Raw genomic sequence first — 24,535 nt, forward strand, 5'->3', positions numbered from 1 at the left:
CATGGCGATGCGGTACGGAGCACAATTTGACCGCTGTGTGCCTCAGGAGGCTTTTTTTTATTTATGTTTTTACTGTGAATGAAAAATGTAATATTTGTCAACTCCATGAAACATTATAACTCAGTCAGATTTTTGTCTAACTTCAACTCCGTGCTGAAAGATCTGATAGAATGGTTATGTTTTTATTGGGGACTTCCCATATTTAAAAAATATTTGTATTGAACTTTCATTTTTAGAGGCAAGAATATGTCGGTTTAGAGCATCTGTTGTCAACTCCCCTTAAGATAGATTTTTGTTGGTCAATATTCTGAAAAATAAACCATTATAATCACTGTTCAGCAACATATGCTTAAACAATTGAAGTATTTGCTGTGCTAAACGTAAGGGATAATGTTTGCTTTATGTTCTAAATAAAAAAAAAACATGCCAGAATACTAACAAAATGAGGACGGGAGCATTATATAGTGCTATAAAAAAAAACAGAAATAAGTATGGAGATTTGTATAACATTTTTTTTATAATCTAATGTTAGAATTAAACAAGCAAGGCGTTTAAACACTTGCTGGACAATATTTGTAAAAATGTCATGCCTGACAGAGTTGACATAAATCCAGTTTAGTTGCATTTTATGGAAAAAAATATAGAGTATATAAATAGGTTGTTCCTTTACATGGTGTATTAGTTGATACTTTGGTCTATCAAATATATATTTCAAATGTTGTTCACATTAACTAGTTTTACTAGTTTTTCAAGAATCCCTGAGCTCTAAAACAGCAACATTGTCTCTCAGCCTCATGGCAAAATTTGTAAAATAGCATGAGATTAGCTATAAAAACTGCACATTTTTCTCTGGTGGACATTCCTGCAGTCAGCATGCCAATTGCACGCTCCCTCAAAACTTGAGACATCTGTGGCGTATGTTGTGTGACAGAACCACACATTTTAGAGTGGCCTTTTATTGTGCCCAGTACAAGGTGCATCTGTGTAATGATCATGATGTTTGTGGGCTATACTCGGCCTTGTCTTCGGACGGTAAGTTGGTGGTTGTAGATATCCCACTAGTGGTGTGGGGGCTGTGCTTTGGCAAAGTGGGTGGGGTTATATCCTGCCTGTTTGGCCCTGTCCGGGGGTATCATCGGATGGGGCCACAGTGTCTTCTGATCCCTCCTGTCTCAGCCTCCAGTATTTATGCTGCAGTAGTTTATGTGTCGGGGGGCTAGGGTCAGTCTGTTACATCTGGAGTATTCTCTTGTCTTATCCGGTGTCCTGTGTGAATGTAAATATGCTCTCTCTAATTCTCTCTTTCTCTCTTTCTTTCTTTCTCTCGGAGGACCTGAGCCCTAGGACCATGCCTCAGGACTACCTGGCATGATGACTCCTTGCTGTCCCCAGTCCACCTGGCCATGCTGCTGCTCCAGTTTCAACTGTTCTGCCTGCGGCTACGGAACCCTGACCTGTTCACCGGACGTGCTTGTTGCACCCTCGACAATTACTATGATTATTACTATTTGACCATGCTGGTCATTTACGAACATTTTAACATCTTGACCATGTTCTGTTATAATATCCACCCGGCACAGCCAGAAGAGGACTGGCCACCCCTCATAGCCTGGTTCCTCTCTAGGTTTCTTCCTAGGTTTTTGGCCTTTCTCAGGAGTTTTTCCTAGGGAGTTTTTCCCAGCCACCGTGCTTCTTTCACATGCATTGCTTGCTGTTTGGGGTTTTAGGCTGGGTTTCTGTACAGCACTTTGAGATTTCAGCTGATGTACGAAGGGCTATATAAATAAATTTGATTTGATTTGATTTGATGTTTAATCAGCTTCTTGATATGCCACACCTGTCAGGTGGAAATGGCAAAGGAGAAATGTTCACTAATAGGGATGTATGTAAACAAATTTGTGCTCAACATTTGAGAGAAATACGTTTTTTTGTGCGTATGGAACATTTCTGGGATCTTTTATTTCAGCTCATGACACATGGGACCAATACTTTACATGTTGCGTGTTCAGACCTTGCGATATGCCACCATTGTTTTGCGTGAGGAAAATGTTGCAAATACAAATATCATAAGCGCTTAAGAAATATATACAGTGTTGAAAACATTGAACTCACTTTGGAGATGTTCCTGGAGTTTGTGGCAAAATATGAGAAGGCCTTCAACCATCTTCTTGTCATTGACGATAGCCTCCACTTCCTCCTCTCTCCATCTCAGTAATCGTTTCATGGCGTCCCCGTCCTGACAACGACCATCATCACACAGGTCATCTGTTTTGGAAAAATACTGACGTCAACACGCATCCTACAGTTTGAGATGTTCTTTTTCCATCTGGAGTGAAACAATATTAACTATATTTTTTTTATTGTTGACTATTTCCCAGAACAATCACCTATCTTCAGCAACTCAGTGAATTCTGTTTTTCTTTCAAGGATTTGATTGAGAGTGTTAATCTGGATTTCCCCGTTGATGAATTTATTTGCGACAGAACAGAACGCTGAGCTTGCCACTGCCATCCGCTCTTTAGCTTCATTTGTCAACTGGTTAATCAATGCTCCATTTGCACCTGAAAGTAGACAAACGTGTCAATTGTGGGTAGAAAGAAATGGTGGGAAAATATGATCTTACTCAAACACAAGGCTCTGAATGCAAAGGCTCAGGATGCAATAAAGGCAGGTATGTGTTCTTTTCTTTTTTTGTATGTGTTGCAATGCAATGCATGTATAATATATGCACCTTGTACTCGAAAGATGCTTATGGCCATAGGCCAGCTGAGAAGGTGCTTCATCACCAACTCCTCGCCCTCGACGTACTGTTCACGGGTTTTGGGCCAGGACTTCAGGACTATCACAGACATCAGCTTCCCAAACTTGCTGAAGTCATGTTTCTTCAACAGCTCACGAAGATTAGATTTGTCCTGATAATGAAAAGTGGTAAGACACAATCCAACATCGAAACCATTCAACTTTTTAAAATAGGATGAAGCATTTACTGTCATACGCACTTCAAATACATTTTATCATTCGAGGTACATACAGTATCATAAAAAATGTAATCTTGCCTGGCAAATGGCGGTGACTGCCTCCAAGGCACATTTCTCCAGAGAGTTACACAAATAGGGACTTGTCTTGCCCACTTCCTCGATCTTATCACAGTAGATTTCAATCTGATGCATGGGCTTCTCCTGATGGACACACATGATCAACAGTTTTTACTTTCACAGTAGTACAAATGGCTATTTTCTTTGTTAAATGGGCAATCCGGAAATCAAAAACTGCAACGCGGTCACCCCGCCACGTGTTTTGGTAAACAGCTGAGGTATGGGGCTAGAGAAATGTAACCACTTTAAATTTCATAGACAGAGCTATGAATGCAAGGACCATCAATGAGATCAAAATGATAGTTTTAACTATGTTGTGAATCTATACAACGTTTATTTACAATTACCTTGTTTACAAACAAGCTTTTTGTTTCTGATGGGGAATGACAGTTCAACTAAGCATATGATTAGCCATTGATTCTTTTAAAAAGTCCCAAAAAATATATGCACCAATTCCAGATTGCCCCTTTAAATGTATTATATGTTTTACAGTGAATTTAAATATGTTTTACAATTGATTTAAAGCATAATAAATACCTTTTTTAGTTTTCCTTCAAAATCATTCAAGAAAGTACTTCTCCATAGTTCAGTGAATTCTTCATTCCCAAAAGTGACTGAGATCAACCTTTTCCAGACCTAGAAAAAATAATATCTGTGAAACAATCACTGTACACATCAAAATGCTATGCTAATGTACAATTATTTTGACTGATTCTTCTGATAAGGATTTAAAACGACACAGTTCTCATTGCTTGGACTTTAAGCCTAACATTCCTACCTTCATTTCAAGCTCAATCTTTGAGGTATAATAGGACCCATGGTTAACTAGTTTGTCTGGGAATGCTTTTCGTCGCCAGTCCCTCATTGTTCGAAGTGTCTCCTCCAGAACTTTGTTTTCCTTACTTTTCTCTGACTGGAAAAACCAAGACATTGATCATATTGAGATATTATTAGTAATGTTATACTACAATGATCATATTATAATTATGAAGAACAGTCATATTGTTATCGGATTCCTCATTTAAAATGTGTTTTCATTCAAATCACTTTTTACCCAGAATTGTGCTCAAATAAAGCAATACAAAAATATTAGAACATGAACAAGTTGAGAAGGACTGAAACGTCTGCCATTATGTCATTTGACTTAGTCTGTCAGAACTATTATTGTTGTATGGAAATGAACAGGAAAAGATATTCACAACCGCCATGTGTAAATATTGCATCACCCATCTCATATGAATATACTGTAGTCTATACTATGCCACTGTATCTTAGTCCAATGCTGCTCTGAGATATGTATATATATATTCTTAATCCATTCCTTACATAGATTTACGTGTATTTTCGGGTATATATTGTGAAACTGTTACATATTACTGCACCGTTGGAGCTATAAGCACAAGCATTTCGCTACACCCGCAATAACATCTGCTAAACACGTGTATGTGACCAGTACAATTTGATTTGATATTCAGAAAGCAAAACACTTTCCATTCACATAGGGCGTACCTGTGGATGGGAGCTTCCGGCAGTTTCTGCAATCAGACTGACCAGATGCAGGCAGTCCAGTGGAAGCTCACAGTGGTCTGAATTAGCAGTGTCTTTACAGATTGTCCCCAGAACACTCACAGCTGTTTTCAAGCAACATTCTCCATATCTGTCATCACTGATAACAACAACAACAAATAACTTGTGAGGGTCAAGGAACACTACAGTATGTTCTGTAACTGCATGAAGATCACATGTTTTCTAATACAATATATTAAAGGAATGTCACTTCCAATTGTTGGATGTTCTCTCTAGATATAACATAGTAAAAAAATAATTTCTTTACCTGAAGTGTTGTCCAGTAATTTTAATAAGATATGACAAAATCGCTTTCACTGGTTGCTAGATAAATGACATATCGTTGTTAAGTACAGTATATCGCCACTAAATCTTGGACATTGTATTACCTTGATATGATTACATGCTGCAATTTTCAATCAAAGGAGACTATGAACTCAAAGTTATGGACTGCATCCAGAATTCAATCTCAGTCCATAACAGATTCTTTAATTTATCATTTTTTGCCTCACTGTTGCAAGAAATAACTGCATTTTCTACCAAGGACACATACCCCATAGGTGTAGTAAGACGTTACAGACTTGAGACTGAACTGGAGTTGCTGAAGTGTGTCCAAGACACCCCCATGGATGACTGATATAAAGCTCATCAAGTCTTCCAACTCTAGCAGACACATCCAGGAGTGCACAAGTAGATGATCCACCTCCACCAGGTGTGTGTGATCTGCCATGACCTTCATCAGGCCCCTGGATTCAGAGTCTCATTAAGATTTTAAACATGACCAATAAAATATTCTACAGTGAGAAGGAAATGTTTTCTGATACAAGTTTGAAATGCAGCTCATCAAAAAAAACTGTTGTAGTTTTAAGTTCCATTTAAACTCCAGCTTTGGAACCAATCTCAGTCAACATTTCACAGATTCATACCTTGTGTCTCTGTAGGAGTCTTTTATTCGGATCCCTTTAAGCCCTGCCCAGGTAGCAAACGGTGGATCCATGGTGGGTGGAATGGGCTCAAAGGGCTTGCTGTCCCCTTTAAGCAGATGCAGGAGAGGGATGACCAAAATCCAGCTCAAAACACTCCCCTCTCTTGCAACGTTGCATAGCGAATGAACTTCCTCTGCAACACTAGATGTATACAAATAATCACATATTAGCTTGACATTCATAATAACCTCCGGATTTCAAGGTTAACTGAATAAAAGACAATGAACATATACCCAATATGCTCGGGTAGGCCTTGGGTGAAGTCTGTCCAGTAAGCAAGGAAATCATCTCTTGGCTTTTTTGGCAGGCAGAGCAGCTGACAAAGATGAGAGAGTTGACCTCTGTTGTCCTCTTTCAATCTGTACTTGTTGTACACAATCAGGATAATAATTCCTGCTTTCAGTGGGTCTGAGAGGAAAACCTCATGCTTTTCTCTGTCCTTTTGGGACTGAGGATCTAGGTTTTCCTCCATGAAGTCTTTCATGAGTCTTCTCACCTGAGGGAATACATAGAAATAAAGATCACTCAAGATATCACTTTGCATTTCAAACATAATTACTTTCTCTGGCCTCACATTTAAAAAAAAGACAGACTTACATTTTACAATGGGTAAATTTTTTTGTGTTTGCGTACGCATGTTTCATTTTGTTGACTGTACACATGAATATGACAACTATAGATTTAAAGTCCTGGGCGGTTTAATTAATTCAATGACATGTAAATGCCTATAGAAAGTCTACCATCGCCCCGCCTTGGATTTCTACACATTTTATTGTATTACAAAGTGGGATTCAAATTCATTTAATTATTTCAGTCAACAGATCTACATAAAACACTTTGTAATTTCAAACTGGAAGAATAATCTTTAAAAGATGTAAGAGTTTATTAAAAATAAAACACTAACATACCTTGATTAGATAAGTATTCTTCCCTCCAAGTCAATACATGATAGAAACACCTTATTGGGTAAGTCTCATAAGAGCTTTGCACACACCTGTATTGCTCTGTCAAGGTGTTGGGGAATCGTGGCTAGGCAGCAATTTTCAAGTCAATTGCCATAGATTTTCAAGCAGATTTACACTGAACAAAAACATGTCAAGTGTTGGTCCCATTTTTCATTGGCTGAAATAAATGATCCCGGAAATGTTCTATATGCTCAAAAAGCTTATTTATCAACAAAAAAGAAATGGCACAAATTTGTTTACATCTGTGTTAGTGAGAATTTCTCCTTTGCCAAGATAATCCATCCACCTGACAGGTGTGGCATATCAAGAAGCTGATTAAACATCATGATCATTACACAGGTGCACCTTGTGCTGGGGACAATAAAAGGCCACTCTAAAATGCGCAGTTGTGTCACAACACAATGTCACAGAACAATGCCACAGAACAATGCCACAGATGTCTTAAGTTTTGAGGAGCATGCAATTGGCATGCCGACTCCAGGAATGTCCACCAGAGTGGTTGCCAGAGAATTGAATGTTCATGTTGCACAAACAAAGAATTTCTGCACAAACTGCCAGAAACCGTCTCAGGGAAGCTCATCTGCATACTCTTCGTCCTCACCAGGGTCTTGACCTAACTGCAGTTCGGCATCATAACTGACTTCAGTGGGCAAATGCTCACCTTCGATGGCCACTGGCACACTGGAGAAGTGTGCTCTTCACAGATGAATCCCGATTTCAATGGTTTGCTGTTGTGAACAGAGTGACCCATGGTGGCGGTGGGGTTATGGTAAGGGCAGGCATAAGCAACGGACAACGAACACAATTGCATTTTATCGATGGCCATTTCAATGCATAAATACCGCCATCGCCTCATGTTTCAGTTTGATAATGCACGGCCCCATGTCACAAGGATCTGTACACAATTTCTGGAAGCTGAAAATGTCCCAGTTCTTCCATGACCTGCATACTCAACAGACATGTCACTCTTTGAGCATTTTTGGGATGCTCTGGATCGACATGTACGACAGCGTGTTCCAGTCCCCGCCAATATCCAGCAACTTTGCACAGCCGTTGAAGAGGAGTGGGACAACATTCCACATTCCACAGGCCACAATCAACATCCTGATCAACTCTATGCGAAGGAGATGTGTCACACTGCATGAGGTAAATGGTGGTCACACCAGATACTGTGTAGTTATTTAATTTTTATGAATTTGTCAAATCTTCTTTTCACTTTCACATTATCAAGTATTTTGTGTATTTCAATAACAAAAAAATACAATTAAATCTATTTCAATCCCACTTTGTAACGCAACAAAATGTGGAAAAACTTCAAGGGGCTATAGACTTTCTATAGGCACTATACATGCAATGCAGCATTCTATCGATGTCAAATTTAAATATACCTGTTCTTCTCCAAATGATAATTGCCATGGTGTCTTTCCACCGTCATAGACACAGGGATAGCTGTATGTGGTGAAGAATTGCAGGAGCTGGGAAAAGAAACTCCTCACATTCACTTCAGTCCAGGTTCTCAGAAGATCAAAGATGCCTTCCAACATCACCTTTCCAGCCAGCTGTCTTCCCTTCACTAAGTTGCTCTTCATGGTATCCCACCAATGTAACCAGTTTGTAACACGTGACAGAAGGTCTTGTTTTGGTTCTGGATATATGAGATCGTCATACTGGTGCCATTCCCCTTAAAAGAAAGAATGTCACAGTTTTGTTAAAATACACTCCAACTTATTTTATTTGGACAGTTTAGCTAAAACGTTTCATTTGGCTCTATACTCCAGCATTTTGGATATGAGGCCAAATGCTTTATATGAGGCGACAGTACAGAATGTCACCTTTTATTTATTTACCAGTACGAGTCAAAAGTTTGGACACACCTACTCATTCAACGGTTTTTCTTTATTTTTACTATTTTCTACATTGTAGGATAATAGTGAAGACATCAAAACTATGAAATAACACATATGGAATCATGTAGTAACCAAAAAAGTAAACAAATCAAAATATATTTTAGATTTTAGATTCTTTAAAATAGCCTTGATGACAGCTTTGCATTCTCTCAACCAGCTTCATGAGGAATACTTTTCCAACAGTCTTGAAGGAGTTCCCACATATGCTGAGCACTTGTTGGCTGCTTTTCCTTCACTCTGCGGTCCAACTCACCCTAAACCATCTCAATTGGGTTGAGGTTGGGTGATCGTGGAGGCCAGGTCATCTGATGCAGCACTCCATCACTCTCCTTGGTCAAATAGCCCTTATACAGCCTGGATGTGTGCTGGGTCATTGTCCTGTTGAAAAACAAACTAGATGGGATGGCGTATCGCTGCAGAATGCTGTGGTAGCCATGCTGGTTAAGAGTGCCTTGAATTCTAAATAAATCACAGACAGTGTCACCAGCAAAGCACTCCACTCCACACTTCCTCCTCCATGCTTCACGGTGGGAACCACACATGCAGAGATAATCCGTTCACCTACTCTGCGTCTCACAAAGACATGGCGGTTGGAAACAAAAATCTCACATTTGGACTCATCAGACCAAAGGACAGATTTCCACCGGTCTACTGTCCATTGCTCCTGTTTCTTGGCCCAAGAAAGTATCTTCTTATTGGTGTCCTCTAGTAGTGGTTTCTTTGTAGCAAATCGGCCATGAAGGCCTGATTCAAGCAGCCTCCTCTGAACAGTTGATATTGAGGTGTGTCTGTTACTTGAACTCTGTGCAGCATTTATTTGGGCTGCAATCTGAGGTGCAGTTAACTCTAATGAACTTATCCTTTGCAGCAGAGGTAACTCTGGGTCTTCCTTTCCTGTGGCGGTCCTCATCAGAGCGACTGCACGTGAAATTCTCCGGATTGACTGACATTCATGTCATAAAATAATTATGGACTGTCGTTTCTCTTTGATCCCGAGTGGCGCAGCGTTCTAAGGCACTGCATATCAGTGCTAGAGGCGTCACTAATGACCCTGGTTCGATTCCAGGCTGTATCACAACCGGCCATGATTGGGAGTCCCATAGAGCGGCGTATAATTGGCCCAGCGTCGTCCGGGTTAGGCCGTCATTGTAAATAAGAATTTGTTCTTAACTGACTTGCCTAGTTAAATTAAAAAACTATTGAGCTGTTCTTGCCATAATATGGACTTGGTATTTTACCAAATAGGACTATCTTCTGTATACCAACCCTACCTTGTCACAACAACAGATTTGCTCAAACGCATTAAGGAGGAAAGAAATTCCACAAATGAACTTCTAACAAGGCACAACTGTTAATTGAAATGCATTCCAGGTGACTACCTCCTGAAGCTGGTTGAGAGAATGCCAAAAGTGTGCAAAGCTGTCATCAAGGCAAAGGGTGGCTACTTTGAACACTTTTTTGGTTACTACATGATTCCATATGTGTTATTTCATAGTTTTGATGTCTTCACTACTATTCTACAATGTAGAAAATAGTAGATTTTGCAATTTTCTAACAAACTTCATGCAATTCTACTCATTTTGCCACAAAATCAATTCGACCATGATAGATGGCCGCTAAACTAACTTAGCAAGACATTTGTTTTTAGCTGACATTGGCTAATTGACTGACTATCAGAGACTGACATAAGAGAAAAACTGCTGATACACAGCCACATTTCAAAATTGTACCTTGTGTATTCTACTATTTTAACTTGCAACAGTAAATTGAGACCCCAACTGAATTCCCCCCCAAAATAAGTTTAGGAAATGTATCCAAGGGACTTCAAAAGGGGCCGCAGGCCGGCAGTTGCCCATCCCTGGTCTAACCTTATCTCAACAAAATGTGTTGGAATTGCAAGTGCAGTATTTGGTATTAGACACTCAACTGTACCTTCATGTGTCAAAAGATCTTGATTGATGGACAGGCACCTGTTGACAATATGCCTGGAGTTTGTCTGGTAGATGTGCTCAAATGTACCGTGATCATAGTGCTTCCCGTTCCACTTACTATAAACAAAATATTTATAGGGTATGGGGCGAATTTCAATCTTACTCCTGTCGGGAACCACCATTCGTCCTGCAACAAGGACTCTATCTTTCCCCAACTCTCTGTGTAAACAACAGAAAATATGTGTGACTAAATATCATGTAGATATAAGTTGAATGAAGATAATGTACAACTAGTCTAAACATCCATCTTGAAATTGTTATCAGTTAAAAAGGTTACACTTTTTTTTGACAGTGGGGTATTTCAGTAATATATTCAGAGTATACTAATATCCTTCTACACACAATTCTATTATTTGAATTAAAGACCATACCGCGTAACAGACATTTCTGGGCCATCTATGTCCCAAGATCCAAAAAGACTTCCAGATCTTAAGAATATCCGGTCAGTTGAGTTCAGTTTGAAGTCTTTGGAAATGATGGCATGGAAATAGATGGTGAGGTCATCACTCCCAGGGACCTGTTGTGTTCTTGGTGGCCTTTTTGGAAGACAAGCAGAAACAGAATCTAATCGATCATGGTAACATTCAAAAATTATTTCAATTTACATGATCAACTTTTTCTGCTGTTAAATGTTATGATATTCTGGCACCCCCAAAAAGAATGGGTTCAAGATAGTTAGATGGTTGTTCCCTCCCAACACTGGGTACAGGAAAGTTACACTTGTCCTTCCCAATGTTGCTTTACCCATGGCCAAAGCAGACATAAAATGACAAAATTCTTCATATGGAAACGTGTTACAACTGGCATTGGGACTACTGGTTGGTGAAGATTAAACTGTGACAGGAAACATACATTTAAAAATAAGATGGAACTGATTCACTCTACTGAACTTACAACTGAGGTGGCAGTGGCTGATGCTGGAAGCTGTCTTGATTGCGTTGGTTCGGAGGCAGATCTTTCCCTGCAAGTGGGGCGTCAATAGTAGATGACTTGGAGGCATCACCACCACCACCCATATTACTCAGCTTCTCTGGTTCCTTGTTTGGCTTGGAAGTCGCTTGTCTTGATTCTTGAGGCTTGTCACCAGCCTAATTAAGTGCATGAATGTTACAGTACAAAAAAATGCAGTTTATTCATTTTTACATTTTAGTCATTTTAGCAGACGCTCTTATCCAGAGCGACTTACAGTAGTGAATGCATACATTTTTTTCTCCGTACTGGTCCCTCGTGGGAATCGAACCCACAACCCTGGCGTTGCAAACACCATGCTCTACCAACTGAGCCACACGGGACCAAAGGCTTATTCCACATGCTGAATAATAACAGAATAGAAATATATGCATTACCTCTGCCTTGTGGGATCCAAAAACAAAGTTCTGTGAGTTTGCTTCATTTTTCCTGCTCTGGTCTCTGTGGTTACTGGTGCCAAGCCCTTGCCTTCTGGACAGATCTCCCGTCTCCTGAGAAGTCCCCACCAGAGCGTCTTTATATGACAACTGCCCTACTGATTGACTTGGAACTGAGGCAGGTTCTGTTTTGTTCTGATCTTTTCTCTTAGATGTCTTCTTAGGCACCTCCTGTGTAACTGAGGGAGCTGGACTAGCAGGTTGTGTTTGACTAGTGTTTGGCTCATCTGTTGGGTCAGAACCTTTCTGATCACCAAGAGATACTTGGGATTGGTCAACACACTTCTTTGAGTTTGCTTCATTTGTGACATTCTCGTCGGTCTGGTTACTAGAGGTCTTCAGTTCATTCAGAACTCTAACCTCTGTGTTACCTTCACCATCAAGGCTTTTTGATGTCTCCCTTGACCCATATGATGTTCTCTTCAAGACATCCTCATCAAAGAGTTTACTGGCTGGTTGAGTTGGGTCTGAGGCAGGTCCTCCTGTGTTCTGATCAGCTGTCTCGGGTGTGGATGAGGCCTGTGTGACTGATGTAGGACTAAGTTGGTTTGGCTCATTCATTGGTGTACCTCCGTTTACCTTCGATGGACCCTTGGCCTGGTCTTCTGGCAGTGTCTGGTGGGAGGATGGGTTTGGAGAGGCTGTAGGTATAGTTGGAGGGCCAGCAGGTGTGGCAGTGTTGACAGGAGGGCCAGCAGGTGTGGCAGTGTTGACAGGAGGGCCAGCAGGTGTGGCAGTGTTGACAGGAGGGCCAGCAGGTGTGGCAGTGTTGACAGGAGGGCCAGCAGGTGTGGCGGTGTTGACAGGAGGAGTGCTAGCAGGTGTGGCGGTGTTGACAGGAGGGCAATCCACCACTGGAGTAGAGCTCTTACTGCCAGACAACTCCTCTTTCACTTGACGTGTGTCGGTGCTCAGCTCAGTAGCGCTGGAAGAGCCTCCACTCTATGAACAAAGTATACAAAAATGAAGCCTTTTAACACATCATAATCATTAAGGATCAGCATTTCTGATTCATAAGCCCTGCCCATTAAAGCATTCCCATTCCATGCTAATTTCACTGGGTTCCCTTGATGTAAAACCCGCGTCTGGTCACATCCTAACGGCACAAAGTGAAAGTGTGACTGGTTCTGTTAAAAAAAGATATAATTGTAAATCTCTTATCGTCTCATAATAATGATACTCTGACTTAATGACAGCTGTTGAGTCATTTAAAAAGAGGTTACATAGACAAAATATTAGAAGCCTTTTAATAAGATGACATTATAAAGGCTTATGAATGCTCATAACAGGAAATAAAACATTATACCTGTCCGCTTTGAGTAAAGTGTTACCGAATTTTGAACTATGTAAAACAATCCTGACTCTGCATATACTCTATATTCTAGTAAAGATTGGGACCTTTTTCTTGACATTGCCCCCTGGTTCTTCACTGGAGTGTTTCATAGGTGCGTCGGTCTTGTCCCCTGATGATGTCATCGGTGCATCCTCCTTCTGGGGCTCTGCTTCACGGACCACAGATGTTTGATGCTCTGAAGTGGTCCCATCTGACATGAAGGGCAAGTCATTTAGATCATCATCAACTACGTGATAGAGACATGCAACCATTCTGACCTTTAAAAAAAAATACAAATATTTTACTGATTTGCTTCCTTGTCCTGGACAATGCTGTATACATAGTGCCTTTCTGGGTAAGGTCACGTGATCAGAAGCAGCTCCTGCATAGGTGTGCATACTTAAACGGGATCCTTGGGGCAGGGGTTCTCAAACTCATGGCTGGTGTTATGGGTGGGCCTTAGGAGCCCTGGCCCACACTATCATAACTCCTGGCCTGTCCAAATTATAAAAATAATAAGATATAAGTTTTGCTATAACACTGATTTATGTATCATATAGGCCATTTAATTTTTAAATTACCTCAAAAAAATATTTGTATTGTTAAATTAAATATGGCTCAGGTAATTATGACTGACAGGGTTTAAGATCTATGATAATGCATCATATGCATCATGAAGTCACGTCTCTTTTTACCGGCAGTTCAAATCAGCAGCGTGTGGAGCGTTAGTTAATCACAACAAGTGTGCCTCAGTGATCAGTAACCTTGGCTACATTCAAAATGGATATTAGACATTGGTTTAAAAGGAAAGCATCATCTTCTGCAACAAGTGGCGCTGAAACTCCACTCGTCAAAACCACTGCTACAGTTGCTAGAGATCATGGCAATGTGGCTAGCCCTCAGAGTTCATTTTATTAGTAACATAATGTTTCTTAGGACAAATTAATAACGGATTTCTTTGTGATTGCGTATATTCAATGGATTTATTAAAATAACTGCTAAGCGCACGGTGTGATAAATACCACGTTTTTTGACACAGCGGTTCCACACATTCGGTGAAACTTAAGTTATTTCTATGTTATTCTGTTGTATTCCGCTATATGATTGTATTCCATTATATTAAATATTACTATAACTATATGGGTGTGTTGACTGTGATCAGCGCATGGGGGATGTAAGTGTGTATAGTCAGTTTAATGAACCAAATAAGAACTATTGATTTAATCTGCATGGTCCAGCCATGTAGCCTCGGCTGCACAGACCAGCAACATAGTTGAACTCAAAATATTCCCCATTTTTATTTTATATTAAGTCTTGTGTTTCTTAGGACTAAACTAAAGAATAATGGGTTTCTTTGTGATATATATATATATATATATATATATTCAATGGATTTATTAAAATAGACGCCCACACATCGCACACTCATCAAAGGTGGTGCCGGCATGCACATGGGAGGTATAAAAGGCTTATGTCGGTGTAACGTATACGCTGGGAGTCGGAAAGCGAGTGCAGATGGTGAGTTTAATAAACGGACTATCGAACAATATAACAAACACGAGTAGCGTATAAACATGAAACAAAAGGAACTAATACTGCCTGGGTAAAGAACCAAAGGGAGTGGCAGATATAGGAGAGGTAATCATAGAAGTGATGGATTCCAGGTGAGTCTCATGAAGTGCAGGTGCTCGTAATAATGAGTAAACTGGTAACAACGAGCGCCAGCGGGAGTAGACGTGACAGTCGGCAAGAATGTGGTATAAACGGGCCTCTTATTTATATAGAGGCAATTCTATTTTGCATGTTTCCAAATCTATTGAATTACTGTCGGAATTAATCTTGCCTTGGTCTGCAAATGCGAACAAAATGTGCATTAGCCTATTATAAAGATATATCAATATGACAAGTTAAGAGTGTTGTTAGTAAAAGTATTTTAATTTCATTGAAATCTTACTGTATTTAGCTATTTCATATAGTAGGCCATGCATGATACATATCACAGCGCTGGAGTTACAGATCAATGTAGGGTTAATGAGGAACACGTCAACACGTGAAACACGGGGCCGTGGGTATATATGCTTAAGTTATTACGGGTTTGAAACGCTCTAACAATTGAAATTTGAATTCCAACTCCACCCATTTGTATGAAATGATTTTTTTTACATCTCATTAAAGAAGGCTGTTGACACCTCCCTGAAGAAAAAAAACACAAAACAGGCCTGTCCATAGAAATCAAATGCCTGTCCAACTGATTTGCTCTGGTACCGGACCTGCTCAAACTTTCGGGGCAGGGACCCTATTTGTGATAGGAAATGAACCCCTCTCATAATAGGAACACAACTCAAGTGAGATAAATATTGCCTACAAGGAGTTTTACTATGACTTCTGCAGTGCTTGGCCGGATGAACCAAGTCTCGGGTCCTGGGAAAGAACATTTTAAAGCCCCGCCTCTTGGCATCGGGAGAGAAAATGGTCGTTTTCAAGATAATTTCATGCTATTCTATAGATTTTTGTCATATGGCAGAGAAACTGTGCATGTGCAGACCGTCAAATCAAAGGCACTCGATATAAATTTGTGTTTTGACTAAAATGTAAACGTGTCAGTTTGTCACTTTCATGAGGTTAGAGTAATAACATGTTCAACTATTTTAGGGAGGTGTCAACAGCCTTCTTTAATGAGATGTAAAAATTCATTTCAGCCATTGTCTTGATTGTGCCTTTGTAGATTGAGAAAATTAACAACTAAGGAAGAATGTTTCACTTCTCATTTACTTCTCAAACCCCAAATCAAGGCCTGGTCTGCTTGGTCTGTTTCACAAGCATCCCCGGAAGTCTCGCAACGTTGTGCCTCTGGGTTAAGAAAATCTGTGCTGTGAGCCTCCCAGGCCCATGTTGTCCAGGGTTAAGAACAGACTACTGTGGATACCATTATCCCTGTGAGCCTCCCAGGCCCATGTTGTCCAGGGTTAAGAACAGACTACTGTGGATACCATTATCACTGTGAGCCTCCCAGGCCCATGTTGTCCAGGGTTAAGAACAGAGTACTGTGGATACCATTATCCCTGTGAGCCTCCCAGGCCCATGTTGTCCAGGGTTAAGAACAGAGTACTGTGGATACCATTATCCCTGTGAGCCTCCCAGGCCCATGTTGTCCAGGGTTAAGAACTGAGTACTGTGGATACCATTATCCCTGTGAGCCTCCCAGGCCCATGTTTTGCCCAGGGATAAGAACAGAGTACTGTGGATACCATTATCACTGTGAGCCTCCCAGGCCCATGTTTTGCCCAGGGTTAAGAACAGAGTACTGTGGATACCATTATCCCTGTGAGCCTCCCAGGCCCATGTTGTCCTGGGTTAAGAACTGAGTACTATGGATACCATTATCACTGTGAGCCTCCCAGGCCCAAGTTTTGCCCAGGGTTAAGAACAGAGTACTGTGGATACCATTATCACTGTGAGCCTCCCAGGCCCATGTTGCCCAGGGTTAAGAACAGAGTACTGTGGATACCAATATCCCTGTGAGCCTCCCAGGCCCATGTTGCCCAGGGTTAAGAACTGACATTGTAGACAAATAATATTACATTGTATTTTATTACATCCTCTATATTTATTCCATGAATACCTTGGCCAAAATGTGTTTAATCATTTGTTGATACTAATATTTACTTCTATAATTAAAATGTAAAAAATATTTTGTCAATTATTTCGTTGATATATTTTTAATCTGGCCATGGATCCCCTGAAGTACGGACCACACTTTGAGAACCCTTGCTGTACGGAGTATGCTGTTTTAAATTCAGCATTTTAAATAGAATAACATTCTACAAAATATAAAAACGCAACACGTAAAGTGTTGGACCCATGTTTCATGAGCTGAAATAAAAGATCACAGAAATTTTTCATACGCACAAAAAATGTATTTCTCACACATTTGTGTACATCTGTTAGTGAGCATTTCTCCCTTATCAAGATAATCCAGCCACCTGACAGGTGTGGCATATCAAGAAGCTTATTAAACAGTATGATCATTACACATGTGCACCTTGTGCTGGGGACAATAAAAGGCCAATCTAAAATGTGCAGTTCTCTCACACAACACAATGCCACATGCTTACTAAAGGAATTTGGCAGTACGTCCAACCGGCCTCAAAACCGCAGACCACGTGTTGGGTGGGCGAGCGGGTTTGCTGATGTTAACGTTGCGAACACAGTGCCGCATGGTGGCAGTGGGGTTATGGTATGGGGCAGGCATAAGCTATGGACAACGAACACAATTGCATTTTATCGATAGCAATTTGAATGCAGAGATACCTTGACGAGATCCTGAGGCCCATTGTCGTACCATTCATCCACCACCTCATGTTTCAGCATGATAATGCACGGCCCCATGTCGCAAGGATCTGTACACAATTCCTGGAAGCTGAAAATGTCCCCGTTTTTCCATCGCCTTCAAACTCACCAGACATGTCACCCATTGAGCATGTTTGGAATGCTCTGGATCAACGTGTACCACAGTTCCAGTTCCCGCCAAAATCCAGCAACTTCACACAGCCATTGAAGCCGAGTGGGACAATATTCCACAGGCCATAAGCAACAGCCTGATCAACTCTATGTGAAGGAGATGTGTTGCACTGTATTAGGCAAATGGTGGTCATACCAGATACTGACTAGTTTTCTGATCCACGCCCATACCATTTAAAAAAAAAAAAAGAAAGTATGTGACCAATAGATACATATCTGTATTCCCAGTCATGTGAAATCCATGGATAAGGGCCTAATGAATTTATTTCAATTGACTTATATGAACTGTAACTCAGTAAAATCTTAGAAATTGTTGCATGTTGCATTTATATTTTTGTTCAGTATAATAAAACAACAATAATTAACCTAGCCTACCAGCCTGGTCTAAATCTGAGTACTCAAATTGGTATGATATGTTACGTTTGCTATGGTTACATAAGACAGAAGTTTACTTAAGGCAAAATCTAGTAGGGTCTAGCAACCCAAAGGTTGCACGTTCGAATCTCATCAAGGAGAACTTTAGCATTTTAGCTAATAAGTAACTTTGGAACTACTTTTTAGCAACTACTTAGCATGTTTGGTAACTCTTCCCCTAAACCCCTAACCCCTTGCTTAGCTAACGTTAGCCACCTAGCTAATGTTAGCTACAACAAATTGGGAATTCATAACATATCATACGTTTAGCAAATTCATAAGGTATTGCATGAATTGCAATTTGTAACATATCATATGAAATGGATGATGGACAGCCGTAAATGAATACACACCATATGAAACATAACATATCATTTCATTTCCAACCACTTTACGTTTACTATGTTACATCTACCCCTGAGTCCAGGTTGAGCCTACTAAAATGGTGCGGTTGCATAACATCTAGTTCATCCAACCTGTTATACTGCATAGCCTAATGCTGGGCATACACTACACAACTTCTAAAATCTTAACAACTTGGACATGTTCACATTTCCCCGATTTCCTTGTCCCAAATCTTTCATTCCATCCATCCTCAACCCCAGCACGTGGGTGCTAACATTACACGATGATTCCCTAGGTTGATCCTGCCCCGAGTTTCTCGGTTTCCATAGGAAAAAAATGCAGACGCAAACAGTGAGCATATTAAACAGCGAAATGGTTCCAATCGTTTTTCCACCATTCACTTTTCCCATGTTGGATTTTGGAAACACTTAAAGGCCTATGTTTCATGTAGGCTAACATTGGCGTGACGTTTTGATAAACATGTAAATCTCTTTCAGAAACGTTGACGTTTATCAATATATCCCAAGACAGTTCACAGAATTGTAAATGTAAAGAAATGTAGCCAATTTCTTCATTATTACATTTAGCAAACATTAGATGGTAAGAATGTCTGGATTAATAACTTTTACCTCAATTTGACAGTCTCGTCCAGAGCATCATGGCATTTGTAGTTCTTTATGATAGCCACATTAGCAGCTAATTAGCATTTCATTTGTTGGGGCTAAACACAGGCAAATATATTGATAAAAGTAATCTTGTCCGTGAGAGATTTACACGGTTATCAAATAGTCACGCCAGGGTAAGCCTTCATGGAAAAACAGCCCTTGTGTTTGGTGTTTCTAAAATCCCTCTTGGGAAAAATGAATGGTGGAAAATGATTGGAGCCATTTCCCTGTTTGACCGCTAGGTTTTATGGGTATTATGACTCATACTGTGGTACTCTATTTGGCTGCCAGAGCCAGTCTACCCCTGAAAATAACATATATTCCTTGGACCTTAACGAGCAACAGTAGGCTCCTTAATTAAGAGTACATCTTGGGCTAAGTGTAATCATCCAAATATGATAGCTTTATTCCCCGCCATTAATATATTACATACTTTAAAATAGTAAAAAAAAATATATTACCTGTGGTGCAAATTTGAGCAGGTAACCTCAATCCGCATTCACTGCAAAATTTTGACGATTTTGCCACTTGGTGACCACAGTCAGGACACTTCATCTTGATGTAGCCGATCTGTTTGCAAATCATAAACACGCCATCATTACAAACCATTCATATGATTCAGCAGCCTGATCAGCATGCTTTCACTTTCAATTTGCCAACGCCTCATCGAAAGATATGGTTGGGCTTATATGACTTTCCAAAGTAGGCTACCGCTCTAGTTAGCCGATGGAAAAACTACTTACAATGAATATTGAGGTAACTGTGATTTGGAATTAATTTTATGCCCTGCGAAACTGTATAAAACAGTTTCTCATTTTTCTATCGAGACAACGAGGATTTGACCAAACTAGACTACTTGTGAACAAGGATTTGTTTTTGATCATCAGTTTTATATCATCATGGTCAACGAGTAATTTTAACACCTGCTGCGCCACAACTTTAACATAATTTCGACAAAACAATTTAAATATTTTGCCCAATAATAGTGAAACATACAGAAAGATACATTCACCTTTTAAATGTTAATTAGTTCGATAGTCACTCAATAAGCATCGTCTTACGGTGTTGTCGACTCTTCTTCACGCTGTCAATTCTCTGTCTGTGTCGATGGTGAAAGTCTGTCGAAGATATGGACATGTTGTACTGTACATTCGGATAACTTTCGTTTTCTTGAGAAAGGGTGGAAACTTTACTTCCCTGTACAAATATAGATTATCCACACGGTGAATTATTTTTGACAAAGTGGAATAATAGGCTAGTAGGCCTACTTCTAAAGATGTTTTGTCATTTAAGTTTTCACGTTTTCCAAGTGGTTTTCAACCTGTGGACCGTCTGCTTTTTTTTTCTTCCAAAATTAATAACAGTTGTGGGTTTTAATAGTATTAAATACATTTTACATTACGTTGCACAATGCAAATGATTAATAATAATAAGCCTTTAATGTCTTACATTCACTGCTAAAATTGACCAAATATGACCGCCAAGTTTTCATGCTAAAAACATTCAGCGAATAGCTGTCAAGAGCTTTTGACAGTGATTTATTTGGTGGTCCCAGGAATGGAACAGGTCGGGAACCACTGACTTTGCCTACTTTAAGGCACCATCCAATTTTATTTGACAGATTTACTGACAGCCATCATTTGATGCATGGGTGTGATTTCAGTGCCAACAGAAATTGTATTTGAATTCCATAAGCTTGAATTTGTCATGCACAAATTGAATATGTATCTCATTATTTGAGTTCAAGATTCATTTGAATATTCAAATGTTATATTTAGTTTCAATATGGTAGATATTGGAGTCATTGTCTCCAAACCTTCCGTTCAAGATGATCAAAATTATATTCAACTTTTCAGATGACGGAAACTGAGAACATTTTATGGCGGTTGACAGTTTCACCACCGACCTTTGAACCATAAGGTCTGTTTTTGTATTTTTTTACAGTTACAAACTTATTGTGGATAATGTAGATAGTTTGACCATATTGTCAATGTTAAGTAAGCTAACCTTTATCAGCAAGTTAGCTAGCTCAAGTAGTACTGGTTGAAGTACTGCTCAGACTTCTAAAGCACTTTAACTTCTTGAGGCTACCTGGGACGTTAGCGTGCCACCTGTGGCGCACCCTATCAACAATCATGTTGGACTTATGGGGAAGTTACTCCACTTCTGACTAGCACTTGAATGCCCAATTAGTGAATTAGTGTTCAAATTAATGTTCTCTAAATCAAATATGTATTATGTTGACAATATATAGTCAACTGACAGCTCTAATAATGGGAAATACATGTCCAAAAACAAAGATCTTTCAATCCCAATACCACAGACAGTGTATAAGGTTTTTTATATATTTATTAAAAATGGTGTTACAGGAGAAAAGCAACAGGACAAGAACAGTCCCACACCACATACACACTAGAGGCCATAGTTGTTTGGCATGGCCTCTGCAGTCTCGTCGTCGCAGACCACATCTGGAGAAAGCATCATCAGTAAGGTCATCCTATTGGAAACCATCGGTACGCACTAAAACGTTGTTCGGCTCTTCATCCCGAGCAGGCTTGTTTCCGGTCAGCTCGTCACACTCATCCGGTCTCCTCTCCCCAGACGCAGCGGTAGTGATGTGGCCGAGCATAGCCTACGGCACCTGGCCTCTCCTGTTGCTTGAATCTGCTGAACATGTCTGAGAGCTTCCTTGGTGCAGGGGCAGCTCATTAACCTCAATACGCCACAGGTGTGGGGGGGGGGGGGGGGGGGGGCGTGGCGTGGCTCAGGTCCCTAATGAACACACTCATTCCCTCATTCACACAAGGAGACGAGCACTCAAAAGGGGTTACCCAATTCAAAGGAAAGGAAGTCACTTAAATAAGAAATAAGATGTAAACTAAAACACAGCAGAGGAATAAATAGATATTAAAGCACTTCTAAGTAAGTAAATCAATTCAAAATAAAACACAATTGCGGAAAAGGAAAAAGGACTCAAAAAGAACCATTGGCACACGTGACATACATGTCCACAAGGGCTGAAGGCAGGCGAGATCAGGTGGGAACATTCTAGCCAATGAAGTTGGAAGTACCACCCAGTTGACTACATTAAAATTATTTTTATGGCTCTAGGGTTTATAATTATTGCTTGGATAACTTTTACTATAGTGTATAGATTTATGTTTCACTCTTTATGCGGTGCGCACTGCACAGAACACAGGAATAATTATCACAGTGTAACGTGTAAATTAATCCTGTAAGGGATGTGTTGCCAACTAACGATTTGACACGAAAATAAAATGTTATTCATTCATTCAGTCCCAGACAGTCCTAGCAAAATTCTTGCTTGAGAAATTGCTCTTTGCTATGAAGCTGTTTTTCTTTGACTACTTAATTGTTACCCAGAAATGATTTGATGTTGAGACAAAAACAACTACATTAAACTTTTAAAGAAAATTAATCCCATGTTTCACTCAATGGTATGTTTCCAGTTGCAATACTGCTTCATCATAAAATGAGTCAACAGTCGCAGTTGATGAAGGAAACGTCCTACTAGGGAAACAAAAAGCCACATCAGCCTTTAAAGAGTATTCTAACATCACTCCTAAGAAAACAAGTAGGTGTTTTTTTTCTCCCCATTGTAAAAGCGACATGGGTATTTGTCCAGTATCACCCGATTGGGCTGTGACTCTCCGGTACCGTGTTGAGGGCTAGCTTGCAGTGGTGACAGCTGAGGTAGAGCCCGGGCCAGATTCAGTTGAAGCAGCATCGTTGATCAGCATCGCAGAGAATCTGGTGGTTCTTCAACAGACCTATAAAAGCCACTATATTGGCTATATAAAGCTAATCCAACTTTAACTTTAGCTAGCTAGCTGCTCAGGTACCATGCGAACTTTTTAAATTGTATGAGTGTCCATATAAATTCTAATTAGCATAAATGGTCCACAGAAAATTCAAGATATAGTTAGTTAAAAAAAATAATAATAAATGGACATGAGCAAGAAAAAACCCACAACACAAATCTTTCAATCAACATCTTTTACTTCAACAAACAGGGAAGGATTCCAAACTAATTGAGCTGTCATCAAATTGTTTTGTTTCAACTTACGGTAGGTATTTAAGAGGGTCATGCTCTACTTAACCACTGGTCACTGCATGCAGGCTAGTCAAGAGTTAGGGTTTGAACTCAAGAAGCACAAAATTAGGGACCAAATTACACACACATCAAGTACATCACACCACTTAAGTTTTAATAGAAGATGATGATCCCGAAGACACACTGTGGGTCCATTGAGCAGGTTTGTTCCAAGAACAGAACTAGAAAAATACACAATATTATCCGTCTTTGCACGTGAGAGCAGTGGTCAGTCTGGTTTTAATAGCTAGGCTAGAAATGTGCATGATCGTTTAAGTGTAATATAAGGTCAAAAGGTTAAATGTACCATACAGAATCTAACTATTGGTGGACATAATAATAGTATGTTGAGTATTTTACAATGTATCAACATTGTTCTGTTGGTTCATGTCAGCCCACTCAAATTGAGTATTGGTGCATTACACTAATGTCAAACATCGTCTTTCATTTTCTATGTAAAATAATACTGATTTAGAGGGGGGAGGTAGTAACAACAGCATTGATCCATCAGAGTGAATTAAGTAAAATTCTAAATTATATCAAGAGTCATACGGGTATTACCATACAGAATACATAGATTTACATTTTAGTCATTTAGCAGATGCTCCGATGCAGAGCAACTTACAGGAGCAATTACTCATACATAGAGTCTACCGCCATTCTCTTTGATTAAAACTGTTTCCTCAAACTGGTGACATCTATGAAAAATTCCAAGTAATATACAAGAAGAAGTAAGAACAGGAGTAGTGCTTAGGCATGTGAATGAACATTTACCTATGAAGTTTTAAAAAGGCATGCTTACCAGGCCTCTACACTGGCTGGTGAACAAGAATAAGTAAAATAATACAACTCCTTTTTAACAAGGGTAGGCTAAATAATAAATTACTTTAACTACTCACGAATATCTATTTCCCATAATTAAGAAAGTATTTACACATTTGTTTTCTAAAAACCTTTCCTTATTTTGTCAATATTAACAAAATCAAGGATGATTATTGTCAGTATCAACCACCCAGAAATGTTTGCTTAAAAAATAAGCTTAAATCTGAATTTTACAATTTTGGATCACCCAACAGTCTGCAGTCACACCGTTTCTGTCACAAGACATGAAGGCTTTATAAATCATCCATAAACTATTATTAGGTGGCATAACACCTTGTGAGGTGTTTCAGTTACACACGCTTTTAACAAGTTCAATAAATAATTTATAAACCGGATGTATGTGTG

The 24,535-nt window shown here is 39.7% G+C and overlaps 1 protein-coding gene across 6 annotated transcripts in view; it reads right to left on the reverse strand.

The window, feature by feature from the left end:
- Window positions 1-20,376, reverse strand: part of LOC115170165 (E3 ubiquitin-protein ligase rnf213-alpha) — a 66,675-nt gene extending 46,299 nt beyond the window's left edge. For 4 of the 6 annotated variants that reach the window (XM_029726515.1, XM_029726519.1, XM_029726518.1 and 1 more), the window contains exons 1-19: window positions 20,207-20,375; window positions 19,656-19,764; window positions 13,315-13,460; window positions 11,857-12,858; window positions 11,405-11,598; window positions 10,882-11,046; window positions 10,452-10,669; window positions 8,001-8,293; window positions 5,881-6,143; window positions 5,588-5,788; window positions 5,215-5,407; window positions 4,930-4,985; window positions 4,605-4,761; window positions 3,874-4,008; window positions 3,633-3,731; window positions 3,057-3,179; window positions 2,732-2,912; window positions 2,388-2,561; window positions 2,113-2,265 (exon numbers count right to left, since the gene is read on the reverse strand). In XM_029726515.1, the coding sequence (XP_029582375.1) occupies window positions 2,113-2,265; window positions 2,388-2,561; window positions 2,732-2,912; window positions 3,057-3,179; window positions 3,633-3,731; window positions 3,874-4,008; window positions 4,605-4,761; window positions 4,930-4,985; window positions 5,215-5,407; window positions 5,588-5,788; window positions 5,881-6,143; window positions 8,001-8,293; window positions 10,452-10,669; window positions 10,882-11,046; window positions 11,405-11,598; window positions 11,857-12,858; window positions 13,315-13,460; window positions 19,656-19,749 (3,847 nt within the window). In that variant the 5' untranslated portion in view covers window positions 19,750-19,764; window positions 20,207-20,375. Of the gene's footprint in view, window positions 1-2,112; window positions 2,266-2,387; window positions 2,562-2,731; window positions 2,913-3,056; window positions 3,180-3,632; window positions 3,732-3,873; window positions 4,009-4,604; window positions 4,762-4,929; window positions 4,986-5,214; window positions 5,408-5,587; window positions 5,789-5,880; window positions 6,144-8,000; window positions 8,294-10,451; window positions 10,670-10,881; window positions 11,047-11,404; window positions 11,599-11,856; window positions 12,859-13,314; window positions 13,461-19,655; window positions 19,765-20,206 lie in introns of all 6 variants that reach the window. The other 2 variants (XM_029726514.1, XM_029726517.1) reach the window with 2 other exon arrangements.
- Between the last annotated feature and the right edge of the window lie 4,159 nt (window positions 20,377-24,535).

Source organism: Salmo trutta, chromosome 31, assembly GCF_901001165.1.
Source record: "Salmo trutta chromosome 31, fSalTru1.1, whole genome shotgun sequence".
Classification (NCBI taxonomy): Eukaryota; Metazoa; Chordata; class Actinopteri; order Salmoniformes; family Salmonidae; genus Salmo; species Salmo trutta.